The sequence below is a fragment of the Aulonocara stuartgranti genome (genome assembly GCF_965226115.1).
Source record: "Aulonocara stuartgranti genome assembly, chromosome: 3".
NCBI classification, from domain to species: domain Eukaryota; kingdom Metazoa; phylum Chordata; class Actinopteri; order Cichliformes; family Cichlidae; genus Aulonocara; species Aulonocara stuartgranti.
In genome coordinates, this window is record NC_138941.1 from 54,746,482 (window position 1) to 54,765,459 (window position 18,978).

Here is an 18,978-nt window from a genome sequence, read left to right on the forward strand (position 1 = left end):
CTATTAAAATCAACCAAGAAGAATATTTTCCTGTTTATGAAAGAGATGAATCCTAATAAAAAGGCCTGGTTACCTTTACATAAAAATCAATGGTAGAATTTTCCTTCATTGAGCTACTTTTCACTTTCATACTTTGACTCGATTTCACAGTCTGTAAGTAAATAAGTTGCTCCAATTCATCAGCCTTCACTAGGTTATTTTTTTAAACACAATATCTGCATTCATACTTAAATGAAGAGTGTCTGTACGTCTGGCACCTCTTCAGACACCACACCTGGAAGAGTCATAGTTTCTAAATTCTAAGGCTTTTTGTCAACTTTTCGCCAATAAAGTATTAAGTTAGCCTTAAGGACCTTGGTGGATGTAAGTCAAATTTTAACACACTGTTAGCAGGACCCCACTTTACACCCCTGCAAAGTTATGTTATGCAGCTCAGATATGTCCTCCTCTGAGACTGAAGTATTTTATTGTTGGATCTTCTTAAGGTTAAGTTTTTAATGCTTAAATAGTTTTAAATACTTTGTTTAAACTTGTTCACAGTTGCTGAACAGAAAGGTTTGGAGTCTGTGGTTTTTGTCATTTGCTGATAAACATGCTGGCCACATTAGCAAAGGCACAACAATCAAGTCAAGTCAGCTTTATTTGTACAGCACGTTTAAAAGATATCAAGTGTCAACCAAAGTGCTGAACAGAGGGACAATGTAGTCTGAGTGGGTGAGAGATTTAAGAGTTTTGCTCTCAGGTTACAAAGAAAGAAACTGGTCCAGGTCATCAAAAACCCATCTATGTTTACATGTGGTGATATTGTTGGTTATCATTCATCAGGGACCAGAAAGAGAACTCTGAAAATGAATTTCTTTTGGTTTAAAAGTCATTAAAGATGTACGCTGTACAAGCATATGACCCTGAAAAATAAAGTTCAAAGAAAGCACCAAATTACCATGACATTCATTTCCATGACAAATGTATGCAAATGTCTGACTACAACTGTAATACCTCTTCTATTAACGTGTGTTAATTACACACTTTCACATTTATATATTTTATAAGTGAATGCCTCATGTAAAATCCAGTCATCCCCAACTGGTCATGTCAGATAGCCTATGTGTTTATACATCACTTTACATTTAATCAGTGGTTAATCAGTAGCAGGACAAGCACTCGATCCCTGGCTGCTCCAGTCTGAATGCTAAAATATTCTTGGGGAAGATTCTGAACCTCGAGTTGATCTTATGCGTTCCTGCTGGAACTCCTTCAGTGAACTTCTGAAAATGTATAGTTTTAAATACTTTATATAATATTTCTTATTTTAGATAAGTGACCTATGGTAGTGGCTGAACTCGTGTTTTTAATTTCATTACATGAATGTTGTCTTTTTTTAAAAATTGAAACAACATTATTTCCGTGACCTGAAGCTGAAACTCAACACTGATTGGACAACATGTGTTGGAATTTAAAACTTAATTGTACACCTTTTTGTGATTACATTGTACTTCAGAATTTACTGTTTTCTTTTTCACCTTTATGGTGGTTTAGTAATTCCCTTCAGATGTGGCAAGAGCCCTTTTGTGAATCTACATCTTCTCGGTGGCGGCACAGATGTTGTCAGGGAGTTCCATTTTTCCTGGCTTGCTTAAAAAGTGTGGTTAGGTACACTCATCATGTGTCACGGAGTGTGGGTTCGGTTGGTTCTACATTGTTCAGTTTATTATTATTTCTCATTATGTTTGTAGGTCTGAGTTACTTTCTCAATTTAGTTCCCAATCCTGTCAAGTCTGCCTCCACTCTGTTTATCACTTATCACTTGCCCTCCATTGTGTGCTTTGTGCTTAGCTCTGCTTCCTTCCATCTAAAGGACCATTTTCACAGCATTTGTTTTATTTGTTTGTTAAGACACTCAACACTTTCTGTGAATCTTTCAAGCATAAAAAACTGAAAAACGCCAACTAGATGATTTATGCAAGCATGTTTCCACCTCCATGCTTTACTGTGAGGATGCTGTTATTTGAATCATAATCACAAATGGGGAGTTGAGTTGAAGCCACAGAGCTTGATTTTAGTTTGGTCTGACCTCGGCACTTTCTCCCACGCCTTCTCTGAATCATTTAGACGTTCGCTGACAAACTCGAGGCGGGCCTGAACATGTGCCTTCTTTAGCAGCAGTGTTTTAATACATTACAGTGTAGTGTGTTACCACTGGTGTTGTTAGTGACTGTGGTCCAAACTGCCTTCAGATCAGCCTTCAGAAAATCCTGCGTTTTCCCAGGATTTTCAAAACACTCTCGAAAACGCATACATTTGATGTGTGGACAGCGGAAACAGAGACTTTCTAAAATTATGACACATTTTAGTCATGTGATGCAGTCATGTGACCAATTAAACTAAGATAGCAGAGGGCATTATACAGCACTCTCACTCGCTTTTGCAACTTTTTACTTTCGTGTTACTCGCAGCAACAACTCCACCTCATTGTTAGTCCATTTAAAAAACTCGGTGCTTTTCCTCGACATTTTGCCGCGACGTTTCAAAGAGCCGGAAAGTAAATCAACAGCTGACAGCAATGAGGCAGGTCGAATCGTCTTGCGTTTCATGCATGCGCAGGACTGGAATGCAGTGTTAGGGATTAACGGAATACATGTACCGCCGTTACGTATTTAAAATACAAAATATGAGTAACTGTATTCCGTTACAGTTACCGTTTAAAAAGGTGGTATTCAGAATACAGTTACTTTGTTGAAATAAATGGATTACACTGCGGTACTTTCCTGTTTCATATTGTCGCGGGTCAGGACTGTTTGGGTTTGTTTGACAGCTACGTTCTGTTGTTCCAGGCGGCAGCGTTACGGTTGCCATGGTTACAGGGCGACGCTCTCTCTCTCTGCGACTGTGTGTTTCCTGGGTGAGAGAGCGCCTTTTCGTTGTTGTTGTTGTTGTTGTTGTTGTTGTTGTGCTAAGCTAACAGGCAGAACGCTACAATCATAGCTCTAAAGAATGTAGCATCATGGGCAGTGTAGTCCATGTTGCAGGGAGAATGGACTGCCATACACGTTATGGGTCTGTGAGCGCGAGGAGGGAGAAAAAGGGGAGTGGAAAGGTACGAGTTGTCATCGAGGAAAAACGGGAGCTGGAAGCATGTAAATATAATAATAACCACTGCAGCCAAGAAGAGTGCCTGACGAGCCCAGTTATAAGTAAGCTATTAAGACTCGACTGTACACCGTGTTCGTGTTTTCCTCCGAAAACAATAAGTTCCGTTGGAGCAGTCTTTCAACGCCTCTCTCTGTCTCTCGCAAGAAAAGTTGACCCACACAACAAAGTAAAGCTATTTTTCGGCTACGAGCCGACAGGGACCCCGCCGTATTAGTCAGAGGTCCCTTTACTACAGTTCGGAGTCGCCTTCAGTAATAGTAATAAATCACACAGCAATAGTAGTAAAAAGCATGATAATATATTAAGTAATCCAAAGTATTCAGAATACGTTACTGTCATTGAGTAACGTAACGGAATACGTTACAGAATACATTTTGGGGCATGTATTCTGTATTCTGTAATGGAATACATTTTAAAAGTAACCTTCCCAACACTGCTGGAATGTAAGTGTTTTCGGCCATTTCAATGTGGACGCACAACTATGTGAAAACGACTGAAAGCGCTGGTGTGGACACAAAATGCTGTTTTCAAATCTAGCGTGGGCATAGCCTTAATCTGGCCAGCATGTCCTGGTCTGCCCCAGGGCCTCACACCCCACCCGGGAGGTGCCAGCGACGCATTCCTGCCAGATGCCTGAACCACCTTTACTGGGTCCTTTCTATGTGGAGGAGTAGAAGCTCTTCTCTGAGCCCCCTTCCAGATGGCTGAACAGCTAAACTCCTCGCTTTATCTCTACGAGAGAAGCCAGCCACACTTTGGAAGAAGTCTACTTGTGTCTAAAAGTCTTTTTCTAACACATCTCAGAGCTCCTCCCCAGTGTTGGTCAAGTTACTTGAAAAAAGTAATCAGTAACTAATTACTGATTACTTCCTCAAAAAAGTAATCCCGTTACTTTACTGATTACTTATTTTCAAAAGTAATTAATTACTTAGTTACTTTTTAAAAACACGATTTACAACCTGAATAGGTGATAAAGCGATAGATCTTTCAGCCCAATTCTACTTTTTCTACATAATCCATCACACAAAATGTAATCAAATGGAAAAGACTCTTTAAAACTTGTTTTATTAGTTTTAATCTTTTAACTTTATGCATCAAGCAAAAATTTAATTATATGCAACATTCTCTGACTGGAAGAAATTTGTTTAATATTTAAACCTATTTTCTGCATATTCCAGCACATAAAATGTTTTTTTTTTTGTGTTTACACTCAGTCTTTCAAATAGATGCAAGTAAAACACAGCAGAAAATAAATAAAGTCAAAGACTCAGCGGTCCTTTTGCTCTATTTTCACCTGTAAAGCAGGAGTAGGGTAGGCGGAGGTTTATCCTGGTGCAGGTGTGCCGCGGTCAGTGTGTTTCTCTGTGAGTTTCCCATTACGTCGTTGCGCACTCTGAGCTTGTTTAGGGGTTTTTTTTTCGCTGTAAAAAGTTTTCTTCCCACGCACAATGCTAATGGACGCTAATGTTTTTGTCACTTTTTATGGAATCAAACTCAAAGTAAGGTCAGTACTTCCACGCTTTAAACGCTGCACGCTCATACTCTCTCCCGCACTCGATATATGATCCATTGTTGATCTGCACACAGCTGTTGTCACGAACGTCGCACTGGCTTACATTCTCGCAAAAAAAATCACGGTTTTAGTAACGCAGTAACGCAGCGTTCCTACGGTAAAGTAACGGTACTCTAATTACCGTTTTTGCAATAGTAATCCCGTACTTTACCCGTTACTTGAAAAAAGTAATCGGATTACAGTAACGTGTTACTGCCCATCTCTGCTCCTCCCACACCTGAGTTCTTTGCTTCAGCCAACATGTTCCTTGCTCGTTTCTCCTTTTTTCTAAACTGAGCACCTGATGGCTTTGAACTTTTCTTGTCCATCTTCCATTGGTTTTAATTTTGGACTCCAGTATGAACACAAATCCACCAACTTGAGGATCGCCACAACATAACCTAACAGACCTACACCTTAGTTCACAGATTCACTTTGTCTAGGGTTCTGGGATTTCACACAACCCAGGATTCAAATCATGATTACATAATGGGCTTGGATTTACAACATTATGAACCCCTTTCCACGGGTTGTGTTTGAGACATTAAATCATCAAAATATAAATTTTAAATTGTTATTGATCCCTTTACCTCTAGTCCTAAAGTGTATATTTATTTTCTTACTCTTCTTATATATATTGTTTGTTTACTTGCACTGCTGTAACTGGAGCCTCGTCGTCTCGTCTCTCTATATACTGGACTGTATGTAGCGGAGTTGACAATAAAATTGACTTTGACTTAGGCGCACCGAGGGCTCTCGCGCTCACTTTTCGCGTATAGAATTTCGATAAAACATCGGTGCAAATTATAAGTCTGTATCATAATGTCTGGTGTTTTCGTGTTTGTTGTTTTGTTTTATTTTGCGAGTTGGTTATTAGATGCTGCTCCAGCCACCAGTGAATCCCCCGCCGCCCCGCCCTCTCCTCCGTGTGCCGGCGTGCCGCAAGCAGCAGGCGCACCTCGCAAACGGAGGGCGCCGTTACTCCCAGCAAATGGGCGATAGAAAACCAATCAGTGCCTGTACCATTCCTAATATGCGCTGGCTGATGTCGGGGCAGCATGAGAACGAGCAATTCCCCCCCCCCCCCCCCCCCCCCCCCCCGATGCCCGTGATGTCGCCCCTATGAAAAACCGCTACTACACACCTGTGTGTTCATGGCCCTAGTGGCCATTAGAGGAACTGCAGCTTTAGAAGTACGTTCACTAGTGTCCCGCCTGCTCACTCAGATATTGCCCCTGGCGTGGATTTGTTTGATGTCCTTTGGAGCAAAAGCGATGCACTAGCAGAGGAGCTCCACTCGTACTCCTTCCTCAGAGAGCTGTGACAGAGCAGTGCTACTCCAGCTTCATGCAGCAGGAGGCGCTGTATTTGACCCGAGTGAGAAGCACTCTGGAGGTATGAGGTCACCATGTTTATCCCAGAATCAGCGGCTGTGAATGTTCTTACAACCTTTTCCAGACCAGCTCTTTTCATAGACTTTCAGACTTCAGCTCCTTCTTTGACTTTTCTTGCAGGTCCTGATTCGTAATCGAGAGGAGACTGACGACATTAGGCCACTGCTGCTGGACACACTTAAACGCTACAGCAGCACAAACCAGGTGAAACCATTTTCCTGCAGCAGTCAAAAGAAAAACACACCACTGAAACAACAGATCATGCAAAATGAATTAAATTAATTGTGATTCACTCTGTCCTGTCCTTCAGAGCCTCCTGGCTTCACCTCCCCCACAGTGGCTCCATTGTCCTCTCCAACTGTACCACTCTGTGGTTTTGGAGGAGCCGGTTTATTGGTTAGTGGCTCTGTCGGCCCGGCCCTGTCTACGTTGCTTCCTGGCTCAAGAACTGCTTGAAGAGCTACTGATTTCCAGGTCCATGACTAACAGCTTCTAGCTTCTACCAGGAGTGGAGCAAAGACAGTCTGAAGGAGGTCAGACATATATATGTATGTATATATATGTGTATATATACATATGTATATACACATGTCTGACCTCCTTCAGTATGTATATGTGTATATATATATATGTATATACTATAATATTGGCCATATTATATTTACATTACCACAGTGAGATGACTTTAGTCTCATGAACAACATTAACTAATTGTTATTTACTAACTAATCTTAAATGACTGTTCAGCACAGAAATGAAGCCCAACAATCATGTTTTAGAGTCCTGTGGTCTCAGCCTCAGATACTCAACTAAAGTGATGTCATGACAACAATGAATGACCAACAAAACATTTTTCTCCTTCATTTCTGTCAAACAAAGCTGTATGTAACGTTTCTCGCGATTAGTATCATGGTTGCTAGGCAACCTGAACAGCGCGACAAAGGCTAGACCGTCCCATTTCACAGGCCTCTCACTTCCGCACTTCTCGTACTTATAGTACGCACCGTACGTAGTATGCATAGTGCGCGTCCTTCAAGCGTGCAGACCCTGAATTGGGACTCAGCCTTTGTGTATTTAAGTCGTGTCTTCTGTTGTAGTAGTTGCTGGTCCGTCTGTGTATCCACCATGCTTCATCTGTGTGTTCTCCCTGCTGTCCGTCGTCATTTACCGCTGCTCATCCTCCTTCGTGTTCAGGTCCTGGTTTGTGTTCAGTAGTTTAGTAGTCCTCAGTTTAAATAGTCTTCAGTCCCGTTTGCTGTTTCTCCATTTGCATTTTGTGTTCAATAAACCACCTCACCTTCACGAGTGCCTGCGACTTGATTCTCCTTTAATATTTCCACACGACTCACTCTACTCGCCGTGACAAGTACATGGTTGTGAAGCAGGTCATATAAAGCTTTTACTAATTTTCATATTTGGTGTGACCTTGATTGATTTTGAACTGATTTAAATTGAAGTTAAAATGCCTCGAGCTGTTATTGGTGTCTGCCATCCAGCGTTGGTCCAGTTACTTTAAAAAAAGTAATTAGTTCCTGAGTGCTTATTACTTCTCCAAGAAAGTAATCCTGTTACTTTATTGATTACTTATTTTCAAAGGGAATTTGTTACTTACTTACTTTTTTAAAACATGATACACAACCTGAATAGGTAATAAAGCAATAGATCCTTAAGCTCAGTTCTATTTTTTCTGCATAATCCGTCATATAAAAGGTAATGAAATGAAAAAGTCTCCTTTTAAAACTTGTTTTAATCTTTTAACTTTATGCACATTGCATAAATATTAAGTTATATGCAATATTCTCCGACTGGAAGAAAATCTTTAACATTTAAACCAATTCTCTGCATATTCCAGCAAATAAAATAAAATAACTTTTATGTTTACACTCATTCTTTCAAACAGATGAGAGTAAAACACAGCAAAAAATAAAGTCAAAGATTCAGTGGCACTAAATTCTGTCACTCTTAAATCTACTGTCACATGTTTAGCAGGAGGTGGAGGTTTGCCCGGTGCCACAGAGGTCATGTCAGTGGGAGGATCTGTGTGAATTTCACATGCCCGTGGCAGTGCTTGCTCAGATTTGAAGTTTAATTTTTCTCTGTAAAAAGAAGTTTTCTTCCTACGCAGAGTGAACAGCGGATGCTAACGTTTTTGTCACTTTTTATGGAATCAAACTCAAAGTAATGTCAGTACTTCCACGCTTTAAACACTGCATGCTCATACTCTCTCCTGCACTAAGACACTCTCACAAACAAAATCACGGTTCAGTAACGCAATAATGCAGAGTTCTTACAAGAAATTAACAGTAATCTAATTATGTTTTTGCAATAGTAATCCCTTACTTTACTCGTTGCTTGAAAAAAGTAATCAGATTATGTGTCACTGCCCACCTCTGCTACCATCACACAAAATTTGGACATGATGTCTTGAAAACTGTGGACACTAGACAGACAAACAGAGCTGATTATATCCCTCGTCCTTTAGAAGGGTGAACAATGATGCAGAGAGGAAACACAGTGAGATCCTAAATGTTCCAGTTTTCCTTTTTCTTAGTGTACCATCTCTGCTTATCAACTTTTGAGCTTTTGTGTTTTGCTTTTCTTCTTGTGATGACAACAAACAGCCTTTTTTTACTCCCTCTTTCTCTCTCTGTGACACAGGTACAAAAAGGTGATAAAGGAGAATCAGGATCATATGGATGCATTTAAAGCCATCAATATCTTCAGAGAGCACATGATGGCCCAGAAGGCTTTCTACAAGGCTCTGTAAGAACATATCAGTGCGCGTCTCTTTGTTTTCTGTTGCCTGGAGTTTCTAATGTGTGCGTCTCTGCTGCAGGGTCTGTTCATCTGAAGAAGGCAAACAATGAAGAAGTAAAGCAAGGTGGGTCAGCTTTACTGTAGAGTCGGCAAACTGTCAAATGAATTACCTTGATTATTCTTGTTTGGTTTCAAAGCTCAGCTCAGTCTTTCTGTTTTCAGCAGTTTTATGGACAAGTGCATGTTTTTTTGCCTGCAGACAGACGTCACTGCTGGGATGAAGGAAACAACTTTAACTCTCTTCAATCAAGAAAGCTTGATGCTGCGTACTGAGAAGCTTGGAAAGAAAAGCAACTGGACTTCTTTGTTTCACGTTTCATCTCTGAGGTGAAACATCTTCAAGAAACTCAAAGAGGTCCAGTCAGTATTCTTTTCAAGCTCTTTGGATTACCATGACCTGGATAACTGAGAACCTACACAGGCAATAACTACATTGTCAATTCTATTCTATTGAATTGCACAGAATCAGAACAACAGTCCTCTCGAGTCACTTTATTTCGTAAGGCAGACTATCTCACAGAGGTGTGCATCTGTTTACATTCTGGGTCCTTTTTCAGTATTTGTCCTCTTTTTGCATTCTGACACATTCAGGGGTGGTTTGTTGTTCTTTGAACTCTTCTCTATCCTCTTTTCTGAAATTCATGAAAAAGGGAACAAAATGTTCAGAAAGAGATATAAAATTACAGATTCACATTGATAGTTTTGGTATTATCCTACCTACAGACAGTCCTGGTAGACGTTGTCAAACCCAGTAACCTATCTCACAAATTTAAAGAACATGATCTGGGAATTAGATTCTTCAAAATGTTATGTGTTGTTTCTCCCCCCTTTGAACCAAATCTTCTGTTTTTTAATATACCTTGCCCAGGTTGTTTTTGCTAATGAGCAAACAGATTATGTATTAGATTTGAGATATGAAACATTTAATAAAAACACTGTAAAATGTTTAAGTTAAAACACAGTAATTTAGAAGGGAAAAATGTGAAGCATGAGAAAAGATAAAATCTGTTATAAAATCTGTTATGGGTTAAAGCATGTAAACCTATTCTAACAGAAACCCTAAATAAATAAAATAAAAATAAAACCCTCAAATAAAATAAAACCCTCAAATTCTAAATTTGTGCAAAGCGTTGTGTTGCCATTTTAATCCAAAGGGAGAAAAACCATTGAAACTCTTTATTCATGTGTGTTTATGTTTAAAGAACCCTGCATCGTAATAACAGACCATTTCAAACGGCTGTCTTTGTCTCCCCCTGCAGGCTTAAATAGGACATTGCACCCTTTTAAAGATCTCTGCAAAGTAATTGAGTACTACTATTAGTACTACACTTATCCAACTTTACTACTACCTTACATTATTACCAATGCTACTATTTAGGAATACTGTCATTGCTTTCATTTCTAATACTGCTACTGCTTCTACTCTACATTTGCAAAAATGTTTGAGCAAACACAGACAAAAGAGGACACGAAAGAAACAACTTTGAATCTCTTCAAGAGTATTCAAGACTGTTAAATTTGATGCATATTTTTAGTTTGAACTGCAACCTATGAATTAAATTTTATTTTTTCTGATATCTGTATGTCAAATTTTCTACTTGACTCAAAATTTGGAGTTCGGTATCTCGAATTTTCAACTTAACTATAACTAAACAATAGCTAAAGTTGAAAATAAGCTGAAAGTTCATCATACTAACATTGTATTTTGAGATAACTTTCAACCTAACTCTGCCTGATGTTTTAATATATTCACAATGTTGTTGTTTTTTGTTTTGTTTTGTTTTTATCATCGATGTGATCAGGTCCTGGCCTAACATTTTTTATTTAGGGTTATAGAATTTGAAACATCGAGCAGGTGTTACAGAACACCAGAGGATTATCGCCGTTCTCTACTGTAGGGAAATACTCGATAGCTAATTAGCATTCTGCGTCAAAGATTCTGTTGGCAATAACATAGTGTGATTTAGAATACAATTATTTGGCAATAGTTACTTGCAGCACTGGCTGTTAAAGCGGTTTAAAAATGGACTAACCCTGGATATTTGCGTGAACTTGCTTAATATTAAACGCAGAAGTCAGGGTTTTTCTATTGGATGAAAGGCTTACGTTAAGAGACAAGCTAGCATTACCTAACATTGAATAGAAAAAACACAATTTAGGGTTAGATTACCTAAATTAAATTATCCTTTTTGCTAATGTTGATCATACTTTCCACTGATGGACATATTCCAGTTAGGGCAGATGAGCTTCATTAGATGAAGCTGTTTTTCTTCAAGCTAATCATTACAATTTGGATGTGGTTGAGGCAGAATAGTGGCAATGGCCTTTACTGATTTCTATATCTACTTCACTTCATGCAATACTAACATTAAACCATCGTACTGTCATAGCAAAGATTGAAAAAGAACATTGTGAATACCTTATTATTAATAACATAAGATAACTTTGACATAATTGCTCTGTTTGAACCAGTTATTTGCAACTGTTTACTTAAAGCGGAAGCCTTAGTTATACGTGTTGAATATGATACATACGACAACAAAAATAAAATGTATTCATGGCCATTTTGTAACGTTATTGCGATAGGGCCCCCTTCTGATGTTTTTACGTAATTTGAAGATGTCAGAGACATTACATTACATTAGGGACCCCAAGCAAATGTTATTTCCATGGGCATCCTCTGTTGGTGTGTGGTGTCTATTTAAAGTTTCATACTAAGTAGTATTAATACAACCATCAACAACCAAGTATGGTGCAATGAATGTTTGTATAAGTTTCTTGTGAGACATCGTGTACACATTGCTCAAGAGTTGTCACTGAACGTGATAGAACTACAGGTCGTAAGGGGAAAATCTGCGTTCCCCGACTGGTTAGCGACTAGTTTATGGAGGTTGCTCGCTGTCCCAGGGCGAAAGTGATAGCTAAGAGGCTGCTGCACCAAAAACTTCATGGCTATGGTGACATGGTTTTCTGTGTTTGGATGGAAGATGGTAACTTGCTTGCAAAACTAACTGCAAGCCAAGTGGTAGAAAACTAGAAAAGTTAACTACCGCAAGATGGTGACGTGAGCTGTCGCAGTGGTCCGCGGGCTGCACAATTTAGCTGCTTTCTTTTTTATTTTGAGTATTTTTATTTCACGTCTCCTCTGATTAGCAAGAGCACATGTGTAGTACAGTAAAACTGAACAGCTCATGGTTCTAGACCACACAAACCTGCACACTTTCTACGACAATGACTGGGACTCAATCCCCCCTGATATCTGAAGGAATACGGACTCCAACTTCACCATACAACCGCTGAAGTGGCACAGGCAATGGAGGCATAGGAAACAGAAGATGGGGAAGAGAGCGGGGCTAAGAGCTAAGCTAAGTGCTAACCCACACAGACCTGCTATTCCGAGTCTCTTCCTCATCAACTCACGGTCACTAAACAACAAGATGGATGAGCTACAACTGCGGACTGCCTCACGTTGTTTGGATTACTGTGCTATGATCACAGCAGAGACTTGGCTGGACTCTTTTACCCCAGACACTGCAATTGAGCTAGCGGGCCCCACTACATTCAGACCGGACAGGAGAGTGTAACAACAACAAAGACTGGTAAAGTGTTCCTGAACCAGAAGCCATGGCTCAACAGCGAGGTGCGAGCTCTACTAAGAGCATGGGACAGTGCCTTCAAATCAGTAGACCAACAAGTCTACAAAGAGGCACGCCAATCTCTGCTTAAAGCGCATAACAGAAGCCAAGCGCAAATACAAACAATGCACTTTAACACAAACAACTTCAAAAACATGTGGCAGGGGATCAAGACACTTACTGGCTACAAAGACAGTCACATACAAACAAACTCCATGGACATCACCTTACCTGACACCCTAAACCAGTTCTTCACCCGCTTTGACCAACAAAACAGGGACACCATCACCTATCCTGCTGTTTCAGAGAGGGACAAGGCCCCCATCCAGCTGGAGCAGCATCAGCTCAGAGCCGCACTGCGCAGAGTCAACGCGAGGAAGGCAGCTGGTCCAGACAGTGTGGCAGAAAGAGTGCTTAAAGCATGTGCAGACCAACCAGCAGAGGTTTTCACCACCATCTTGAACCTCTCACTGTTAGTCTGTGGTACCATCCTGCTTTAAGTCAACTACCATCGTTCCAGTGCCCAAGAAGAGCTGCTTGAATGACTACCGTCCAGTTGCTTTAACATCCGTAATTGCTAAATGTTTTGAGAAACTCATCATGTTGTACATCAAAGCTGTCATCCCTGCAAACCTCGATCCATACTAATTTGCAAACAAGGCAAACAGGTCGACAGAGGACGCCATGATAACAGCTCTTCACACAACCCTCACACATCTGGACAGTAGTAACATTTATGTGAGAATGCTGTTTTTTGACTTCAGCTCTGCCTTCAATATAGTTCAACCCCACAAACTGATTAATAAAGTAAGCTACTTAGGACTCAGTAGCTCACTGTGCACCTGGATATTGGACTTCCGGAGCGATAGACCCCAGAACATCAGGATGGGAGAGCACACCTCCTCCACCCTCATTCTGAACGTAGGTGTCCCACAGGGGTGTATCCTCCATCCCTTAATATACTCTTCACCCATGACTGTTCTTCAATTCACACCAGTAACACCATTATAAAATTTGCAGGCGACACCACCATCATAGGAGTGATTGACGACAACAACAATGAATCAGCCTACAGAGACGAGGTTCAGCATCCGAAACAATGGTGTGACAACAACAACCTGCATCTGAACACAGCCAAGACCAAGGAGATGGTCTTGGCTTCAGAAGAACAAAGCGATCAGAGCACTCAGCCCAAGGAAGTACAGGGTGGGCCATTTATATGGATACACCGTAATAACATGGGAATGGTTGGTGATATTAAAGTCCTGTTTGTGGCACATTAGTATATGTGAGGGGGCAAACTCCTCAAGATGGGTGGTGACCAGTGTTGGTCAAGTTAATTGAAAAAAGTAATCAGTAACTAATTACTGATTACTTCCCCAAAAAAGTAATCCCATTACTTTACTGATTACTTATTTTCAAAAGTAATTAATTACTTAGTTACTTAGTTACTTTTTAAAAACACGATTTACAACCTGAAGAGGTGATAAAGCGATAGATCTTTCAGCCCAATTCTACTTTTTCTACATAATCCATCATACAAAATGTAATCAAATGGAAAAGTCTCTCTTTTTTTTAACTTCTTTTATCAGTTTTAATCTTTTAACTTTATGCATCAAGCAAACCTGTAATTATATGCAACATTCTCTGACTTGAATAAATTAGTTTAACATTTAAACCTATTTTCTGCACATTCCAGCACATAAAATAAAATGTTTTTTGTGTTTACACTCAGTCTTTCAAATAGATGCAAGTAAAACACAACAGAAAATAAATAAAGTCAAAGACTAGCGGTCCTCTTGCTCTATTTTCACCTGTAAAGCAGGAGTGGGTTAGGCAGATGGGGCGACCGTGGCTCAGGGGGTTGGGATGCGTATCTGTAACCGGAAGGTTGCCGGTTCGATCCCCGGGCTCTCTGTCCTGGTCGTTGTGTCCTTGGGCAAGACACTTTACCCTACTGCCTACTGGTGTTGGCCAGAGGGGCCGATGGCAGCCTCGCTTCTGTCAGTCTGCCCCAGGGCAACTGTGGCTACAACCGTAGCTTGCCTCCACCAGTGTATGAATGTGAGAGTGAATGAATAGTGGCACTGTAAAGCGCTTTGGGTGCCTTGAAAAGCACTATATAAATCCAATCCATTATTACCCATCTCTGGTGGTGACCATGGTGGCTATTTAGAAGTCGGCCATCTTGGATACAACTTTTGTTTTTTCAATAGGAAGAGGACCATGTGACTAGGGATGGGTATCGTTTAGGTTTTATCCGATACCGGTGCCAAATCGGTACTTTTGAAACCGGTGCTTAAACGGTGCTCGAACCGGTGCTTAAAGAATGGAGAACACAAACTTTGTCCAAAAACCTCTCATGTTCAGCTGTTTTTTTTTTGCAAAAAGATAACAATGTTAGCCTTTTCTGCAGCTATGGGGCATATATGGTATCACTCTTGGCTGGAAGCAGTGCTTAAACAATGGAAAAAAAACACAAACTTTGTCCAAAAACCTCTCATGTTTAACTGTTTCCCACTTTTTCTTTGGTCATTTTAGCCTTTTTGTCCAGGGTGAAGGGAGTATCTGCCATCAAACAAGAGGACAGCCGCATGTAGCTATGATGATGTTTGCTAGTTCACCTTACATGCATTAATGTAATAACGTGGTTAGCCTACTCAACATAAATTACACTCGAACAACATTAAGCGACTCACGCAGAGAAGAACGGCTTCTGCTGCCATCATCATCCTCATCATTTCTGCTACACTGGCAGGGCTAGGGGCCAGGACTCTATTCTTCGTGTTTTTGGGGGATGTTGCTCCGGGTCCGATAACTGGCAACCCACCCGACGTGCACAGTGTGAGGTCTCGCAGCAAGCTATCAAATACGGCGCATTTCTCGGCTTTTAAAAAAAACGCTATGCGTCGCCAGGTGTTTCATCGGATTCGAGGTGTTACCTCCTTTGACAGTATCACAGTATCAGCTTAAAGCACTTGTTGCAGGCTGCTGAGTTTGCATATTTTGCTGTGAAGTACAGCCAGACTTTTGACCGCTTCGCCTTGGACATTTTTAATCTGTAGCTCTGCTCTAACTGAACGTACGTACCTGGCCCCGCCTACTATCCTCGGAAACGTAAAATGATTGGCTAGAAGTGTATCACAGCTCAGGAAAAAAAAAGCACCGAAATAAAGCACCGAAATGTGCGCTGCTTTTCGGTCTGGTTACTACCGTTTATGTCAGAACCGGTGCCATCATGGCACCGGACACCGGTACCCATCCCTACATGTGACACATCAAAATTATTGGTAATGTCACAAGAAAAACAATGGTGTTCTTGGTTTCAATGTAACTTTATTCTTTCATGAGTTATTTACAAGTTTCTGACCACTTATAAAATGTGTTCAATGTGCTGTGTGTTGGATTGTCAATGCAATCCTCATCTCCCACTCTTCACACACTGATAGCCATCCAGTATCCGTAGTTTCCGTAGTTTCAGGTGCTGCACATCTCGTATCTTCACACCATAGACAAATGCCTTCAGATGACCCCAAAAGTCTAAGGGGGTCCGATCGGGAGACCTTGGGGGCCATTCAACTGGCCCACGACGACCAATCCACTTTCCAGGAAACTGTTCATCTAGGAATGCTCGGACCTGGCACCCATAATGTGGTGGTGCACCATCTTGCTGGAAAAACTCAGGGAACGTGCCAGCTTCAGTGCACAAAGAGGGAAACACATCATCATGTAGCAATTTCAAATATACAGTGGCCTTGAGGTTTCTATTGATGAAGAATGGACCCACTATCGTTGTACCCCATATACCACACCAAACCATCACTTTTGTTGTTCCAACAGTATTGGAGGGATCCATTCAATGTGGGTTAGTGTCAGACCAATAGCGGTGGTTTTGTTTGTGTCATGACCCTGTGCCTTCTCGGCTGACTCTGTATGGCTACAAGTGTTTTTGTTGTGCTGCATCTCTCTCTCTCCCCTCCCGCGCACTGCGCTCTACCGGGGCGGAGTCGTGACGGCTCTAGCCCCTGGCTCGGACACCTGCAAGCAATCATCTCACCCACTTCTGAAGGCGGCTGCTGAGAGTGCTTCCTCGCTGGATTATTGTGTAACACTCGTCAGTGTCATCACCTATCTGAGCCGTTTTTCGAGTTTCTGTCGTGCCACTACTCACCTGCCTTTCCTCTCTGTGCCAGAATTCTCGCCAGCCTGAGGACCGCCGTTGGTGAGCTAAAGCCGGAGTCCGAGCTACCTGAGCTTCAGTGGATTTTGTACCTAGCCCTCTTCTTCCCGTGCCTGTGTTCCCCGGAGACCCTCTTCCTGTGCCCCCTCACCTGTATATAGTCGCACCTGGTGTCTGTGTGTGTAAATAAATCACGAACTTTAGTGACGGTCTGACTCCGAGTCCCTCCTGAGCCTGACAGTTTGTTAACTTCACCGTTCACATAAAAGTTTGCCTCATCTCTGAACAAAATCTTCTGCGTGAACTGAGGGTCCTGTTCCAATTTTTGTTTTGCCCATTCTGCAAATTCTGTGTGCCGATCTGGGTCATCCTCGTTTAGATGCTGCAGTAGCTGGAGTTTGTAAGGGTGCCATTTGTGAGTAGCTAATATCCGCCAAAGGGATGTTCGACCAATGCCACTCTCCAGTGACATGCGGCGAGTGCTACGCTGTGGGCTCTTGCTGAATGAAGCTAGGACAGCCACTGATGTTTCTTCATTAGTGACAGTTTTCTTGCGTCCGCATTTTGGCAAATCCAACACTGAACCAGTTTCACGAAACTTAGCAAGCAGTTGGAGCATGGGAGATGGGTGGTCTCGTATGGTGTCTTGCATTGAAATCTGCTGCAATGACCCGGTTACTGCGTTCACCAGATATCAACACAATTTCGATCCGCTCCTCACGTGTTAACCTCTTCGACATGTCAATGGCTGTTGAAAGGCATGTATTTCAGAAAGAGCAAGTCAAAAAGAGAAAAAACAATTGAAACCTCTATTAATTCTCACCGCACACACAAGAAATTGAAAAAATAAAACACCAGCAATTATTGCTGGACTGTGAACAAAGAGAAACTTGTAAATAACTCATGAAAGAATAAAGTTACTTTGAAACCAAGCACACCATTGTTTTTCTTGTGACATTAACAATAAGTTTGATGTGTCACATGGCCCTCTTCCTATTGAAAAAACAAAAGTTGTATCCAAGATGGCCGACTTCTAAATGGCCAACATGGTCACCGCCCATCTTGAGGAGTTTGCCCCCTCACATATACTAATGTGCCACAAACAGGACTTTAATATCACCAACCATTCCCATGTTATTACGGTGTATCCATATAAATGGCCCACCCTGTAGAAAGGGTAGAAGGCTTTACGTTCCTCGGGGTCCACATCTCGACCAACCTTAACTGGTCCACAAACATTTTCCACCAGGTAGGAGAAGCACAACAAAGGATGTACTTCCTCAGGAAGCTGCGTTAGGCCCAATTACCCCAGAGACTGCTAATTAACTTCTACCCTCTGACCTACTGCTCCACACTCTGGTTCAACTGCTGTACTGTGGAGGACAATAGGAAACTGCAATGGGTGGTGAGTGCAGCAGAGCGGGCAACTGGCATTTCACTAACCCCCTCAGAGACATTTATACTGGCAGACGTCAGCAGAAAGCTAGCATCATCATCAAAGAACCCTCGCACCCTGGACACTCAAAACACTCCCAAACTGTGTTTCATTGTTCTGGTAACAGTGACAATAAATATCTTATCTTATCTTATCTTATCTTAAACAAACAAAAAATGGACTTCACAGTTTCACCACTGCTTGGAGAGGAGTTGCCAAGTGTTTGCAGACATGCAAACTACAAGCACCAGCAGCGATCTGCTTCCGACCAAAGCAGTCAGCTATTTTCCTTGTGACCAGCAGTTTCCAGAATGGTCACTGACCACTCTGGAGCTTTAGCAGTCAGTTTCACCGCAGCTGGCATCAACCACTCACCAACCAGTCAGGGAGTGCAAATTTTTCTCTCTAGCAACCAGCGGTGGTCTATGGCGGCCCAGTGTCACAGGTCCAAAATGATGCAAAAGTTAATGTCACATGGTTAGTAGTCAGGTTACTGCTAAAACATGTGGCTAAACAGTTATGGCCACGTAGACTTGCCAAAATTTTAGGTTAGGTATGTAAAAAAGAAAAGAAAAGAAATCCAAATTACTATACGTCTAAAGTTGGACACACCTAAATAAAATCTTGAAATGCTGAGATAATAAATGAAAACTAAAACATTTTAAATAATAACCTGAATAATAACAACCTAAAAGTTCATCTTCTTTTGCAAACATTATCACTATTTGTATTGGTGCCAGCAGTTCAAGTATCGGTGTGTAATCTGAGCTGGGGAAAAGTTACTGCTGTAATACTGCATGCAGCCAACCTGATGC

The 18,978-nt window shown here is 41.3% G+C and overlaps 1 protein-coding gene across 1 annotated transcript; it reads left to right on the top strand.

Moving 5' to 3' along the window:
* Positions 1–5,834: 5,834 nt before the first annotated feature.
* LOC309699708 (uncharacterized protein) lies at positions 5,835–9,724 on the top strand. Its single transcript, XM_082522851.1, has 6 exons — positions 5,835–6,097; positions 6,217–6,300; positions 6,407–6,570; positions 8,755–8,859; positions 8,933–8,977; positions 9,113–9,724. The coding sequence occupies exons 1-5, from the start codon at positions 6,050–6,052 to the stop codon at positions 8,961–8,963; spliced, it is 432 nt and encodes a 143-aa protein (XP_082378977.1). The 5' UTR covers positions 5,835–6,049; the 3' UTR covers positions 8,964–8,977; positions 9,113–9,724.
* The last annotated feature ends 9,254 nt before the right edge of the window (positions 9,725–18,978 follow it).

Excerpts from the sequence above, each read along its gene's own strand:
- LOC309699708 (XM_082522851.1), top strand. The coding sequence starts at position 6,050 with ATGCAGCAGGAGGCGCTGTATTTGACCCGAGTGAGAAGCACTCTGGAG. Across the intron at positions 6,301-6,406 it reads GCTACAGCAGCACAAACCAG|AGCCTCCTGGCTTCACCTCC; the intron begins GTGAAACCATTT and ends CCTGTCCTTCAG. Across the intron at positions 6,571-8,754 it reads GAAGAGCTACTGATTTCCAG|GTACAAAAAGGTGATAAAGG; the intron begins GTCCATGACTAA and ends TCTGTGACACAG.